The sequence below is a fragment of the Jaculus jaculus genome, chromosome 5 (assembly GCF_020740685.1).
Source record: "Jaculus jaculus isolate mJacJac1 chromosome 5, mJacJac1.mat.Y.cur, whole genome shotgun sequence".
Taxonomy (NCBI): Eukaryota; Metazoa; Chordata; class Mammalia; order Rodentia; family Dipodidae; genus Jaculus; species Jaculus jaculus.
Window position 1 is genome coordinate 64,413,974 of NC_059106.1, and position 4,748 is coordinate 64,418,721.

Here is a 4,748-nt window from a genome sequence, read left to right on the forward strand (position 1 = left end):
TCTCTCTGCTTTATCTGCTTCTTTCTCAAATAAATAAATACAATATTTTAAAAAATTAATCAGATGGGTGAGGATGTACCTGAGTGGTAGAGTGCTTTCCCAGCATGTACTGGGTTCAATCCCTAGCAACACACACACACACATACACACGTGCGTGTGTGTGAACCAAGAGGATGGTCCATTGCATTCTATGAATCAATCTGTAGGTGCTGGATAGCCACAGTCTGCGTCCATTGCCAGTGAAGCTCAGGGCTGCGGGGAGTGTGAGGAATGATAACACCCTGTGGTGCCTGTCTCCAGCATCTACCTCAGGGAAGGCCCTTGTATTAGTTCCTTTCTCACTGCTGTGACCAAATACATGACCACAAGCAACTAAGGTTTTATTGCTTTTGTATTTTGAGGTAGGGTCTCACTCTAGTCCAGGCTGACCTGGAACTCACTTTGTAGTTCCAGGCCTTGAACTCATGATGATTCTCCTACCTTTGCCTCCGAAGTGCTGGGATTTAAAGGCCTGTGCCACCACATCTTTCTTTTGCCTTCTGGTTTGAAGTCACAGTCCATCGCGTGAGGAAGGCGAGGCACAGGAGCTTGAGGCAGCTGACAGACACACCGAGCTCACGGCGAGGATGCAGATGGACGCTCACTCTGCGTGGCTCACCTTCTCCCTTGTATGCAGTCTAGGATGCCCAGTCCATGAAATGGTGCTACCCACATGTAGGGCAGGTCTTTTACCTTATGCAAACTAGAAACTCCACACATTTGTAGAGATTTGCTTCCAGGGTACTTGTAAATCCCATCAAGTTGACAACCAGAGATTGACCATTACAGCCTGGTTCCAGCCGCTTCAAGCCCCTTGGCCTCCGCAGGCAGCTGGCATCTCCTGGTTCTGTCACATGGGCCTGTAGATGGAGAGGTGGGGGCAGCAGCCTCCAGGTCCCAGTCTGGCTGCATGTCCCCCCCAAGCCCTGTTGTTCTTCGTGGCCTCAGTGAGGCTGTTGCCCCCATATCAGTCCATTGTCCACTGATGGCTCAGAGCCGGACTGCAGCAGAGAGGGTGGGGAAGGGAGGCCCATCCCATCAGACTGCCTCATCTGAGTCCTGTCCTCAGTGTCTACAAGCCCTGGCAGAGCTCTCAGGGGAGCTGGGCAGCCAAACACACATGCCAGAAGCAAGTGCCCTCTGGCCTTCCCTCTGAGCCTCTCGTGGGGTCTTGTGAGGAGTCAAGTTTGAGCTGTTCTATTATTTCTCAAAATAAGCATGTTTAGAGAAGCTGAAAGCAATTACTCAATGAGATACTGGGGTGGGGAAAAGCTGCTTATGAGAGGGGCAGGATGAGCACCTGTTTCAAGCCCTGTTGTGCCATTGGGCAGCCGCAGGCCTGCACATGCTGGGGAGGATGTGGCCGCTATGCCTCAGTTTACCGCCTGCAAAGCCTAATCTTGCTATGGAAGTTGTTATGCGGGTGAGACACGTCAAAGGGGACTGAGAGTTCCGGAACCTACCCACTGGTTCCGTGAATGTTCTGGCTCAGTCTGAAGGAGAGACAGTCCCCCTGACAGCTGCTGGCAAGACCCACGGGAATGTAGTAGAGGCCCAGCAGAGTGGAGAAGCCCAGAGGAGGTGCCACAGAGAATGCCCCAGGGCACAACGTCCCGGTGACCAGCAGGGCGGCCCATGTCTGGGCAGGAGTGGATGTGGCAGAGGGTGAGCCAGGGGCTGGGAGAGCTACAGGGCAGGTTTGCCAGACCCTCCATGGCAGGTGGCAGGCAGTGCACGAAGGTGGAGTGTGACCTCGGTCTGATCAAGGGCTCTAAGACCTTCAGGAAGGGCCGCAAGCAGCAGCTAGCACCCGGCCGGGAGGGTCCTCGAGGCGGCCACCAGGCTCATGCCCCCGCCTGCACCCCCTCCCCGCCAGGTGCACCTGCTGAAACCGGACGCGGTCCCCAAGGCGTGCTGTGTGCCCACCGAGCTGAGTGCCGCCTCTGTGCTCTACTACGACAGCAGCCACAACGTCATCCTGCGCAAGCACCGCAACATGGTGGTCAAGGCCTGCGGCTGCCACTGAGACCCTGCCGGCTGCCTGCCCATGCCCCTGCCCGTCTCATCAGGCCCCTCTCCAGAGACAGGGAACCCTCAGACCCAAAGCTGGCATGGCAGGGAGAGCCTTCAAGCCTCATGGCTACGCCTCTTCCTTCTTTAGGCTGGGCCTCATGTTCAGGGCCCTCTGGTCCCTTCGCTGCCTGAGACTAACAGTGCCCGGCTGATGGCCCTGGTGGGCTGAGACCTCAGCAACGGCCCACCTCAGCCCCTCTACCAGTCATGTACTAAAGGCTTTTTGAGGTTAGTAGCAAAGTTCCTTCTACCTGTCCATGCCCATTTCTGGCCCAGGCTAAGCTGAGAGGCACTTGGAGCCCTAGACTGGCCTTCTCAAGCTCCCTCCTATCCATTAGCAGACCTGCGTGTACAAACAGGCTCACCTTCCCATGCTACTCCAGTCTGTCCCTCACAGGAGCCAAATGGAGCATTTCTTGGAGTTCATGAAAAGGCCAAGTGTGAAGATGTACATGTGTCACTTTAGCACTTTAGTGGCTGAGGCAGGAGGATCCTTAACAAATACGTGCCTAGCCTGGGCTACAACAGTGAGTTCCAGGCCAGCTACATAGCAAGCAGCAGTTTCAAAAAACTAAACCAAGCCAGGCGTGGTGGCACACGCCTTTAATCCCAGCACTCAGGAGGTAGAAATAGGAGGACGACCGTGAGTCCGAGGCCATCCTGAGACTACATAGAGAATTCCAGGTCAGCCTGGCTAAAACTGAGACCCTACCTCCAAAAAAAAAAAAAAAAAAAGAAAACAGTAAAAACTAAACCAACCAAACAAAAACATGAGCCTGCCCCAGCAGCATGTATTCATGGGTCTGCATTACTAACCCACTGACCTAAGACAGGTATATGGTCAACTGTCTGCTGGTCTTTCTACCTTACATACATTGCTGCTGTCTAGAAAAAGATGCAGACATTTTGCTTCAGAAAACAGAACACATCTTGGCTTCTAGCTGACTCACCTGCCTTCCACTCTGTGACCTGCCAGGTGCTCCAGTCTGTGGAAAGTTCTTTCCTGTCGAGCCAGTATCTCCACTCTGGGCAGGCCAGGAAGACCGCACAGCACAGATTTCACCTTCCTTTCCTTCTGCATGGCAGCCATCAATAACTAGCGTAGACTCTTTTCCCCTTCTTAATCTGAACAGAATTTCCAAATGTTCAGCCCAGGATGCCAGGTGACAGTGGGGCACGGTTGTCATGTGACAAGAGCTCTGTTTCTGCTATCTTCTGCCATGCTATGAGCAGTCCATTGGATCTGCAGCCTGTCAGGAGGCCGCATGGCTTGTTGGTACCGTCCTGTATCCAGTTGTCCAAAAATAGAATGAGGGGCTGAGGAGATGGCTTAGAGGTTAAGCGCTTGCCTGTGAAGCCTAGGGATCCCAGTTCGAGGCTCGATTCCCCAGGACCCACATTAGCCAGATGCACAAGGGGGCGCACACGTCTGGAGTTCGTTTTCAGTGGCTGGAGGCCCTGGCGTGCCCCTTCTCTCTCTCTCTCTCTCTCTCTCTCTGCCTTTTCCTCCTCTGTCTGTTGTTCTCAAATAAATAAATTTTTAAAATGAACAAAAAAAATTTAAAAAAACCAGACTGGGGCTGGAGAGATGGCTCAGCAGTTAAGGTGTTTGCTTGCAAAGCCTAAGGACTCCTGTTCAACTCTCCAGATCCCATGTAAGCCAGATGATGCACAAAGGTGAGGCAAGCATGAGGTTGCACATACCCATTAGGTGGCACAAATGTCTGGAGTTCAATTACAGTGGCTGAGGCCCTGGTGTGCCAATTCTCTCTCTATGTCTCTCCAAAATTAAAAAAAAACAAAACTGGTCACCAAATCGGTATTGCCCATTAGCCCAGCAGCCTTTCAGGGCTTGTGAGTCAAAGAAAAGGCCCCTGCCTCAGGAGAATGACAGGTATGATTAGGCTGAGTTGGGTGGGGAGGTTTGCCTGGGCCTTTGTTCCAGAAAACCATTATTCTCCTTGAAGTAGCCGCTGGAAGCTGGAGTGTTTATTTGGTTTCTGATTGCTAGGTGACTGTCATTAACCTACCGGGAGACACTAGCTGCCCAAACTGTGCCATTAAGGGCAGGAACTGCGGGGAGAGAAAGAACAGGGACTAGACCCACTCCATCCGAAGACACACCCAGTGGGAATGAACCCTCCCAGGTGCCTAGGGGATGGATTTCTCTGGAGTTCACACACTGTACCCCTGGGAGGGCCTCTCACATACACAAGGGAAAGCCCAGGCTAGAAAGATTCATCACTTGAGGTTTCACAGCTCTGACCTGGATATAGACACCTGACTATAGGGCTGGAGAGATGGCTTAGTGGTTAAGCACTTGCCTGTGAAGCCTAAGGACCCTGGTTCGAGGCTCGATTCCCCAGGACCCATGTTATCCAGATGCACAAGGGGGCGCATGCATCTGGAGTTCCTTTGCAGAGGCTGGAGGCCCTGGTGCACCCATTCTCTCTTTCTGTCTGCCTCTTTCTCTCTGTATGTCACTTTCAAATAAATAAATAAAAATAAAACAAAAAAAATTTAAAAAACAGACACCTGACTATACAGCTACATTGACTGGGTGAGATTCTCTCTCCAAACATTAGGAGTTGGGCTTCTTGTTTCCAAAGGGCGTTCACTCAGGGAGTCTATCTTTA

General features: G+C 52.2%; 1 protein-coding gene across 1 annotated transcript in view; it reads left to right on the forward strand.

The window, feature by feature from the left end:
- Nucleotides 1-905, forward strand: part of Oxct2 (3-oxoacid CoA-transferase 2) — a 1,684-nt gene extending 779 nt beyond the window's left edge. Inside the window, exon 2 of the mRNA XM_045149130.1 lies at nt 867-905. Coding sequence (XP_045005065.1) covers nt 867-905 — 39 coding nt within the window. The remainder of the gene's footprint in view (nt 1-866) is intronic.
- The last annotated feature ends 3,843 nt before the right edge of the window (nt 906-4,748 follow it).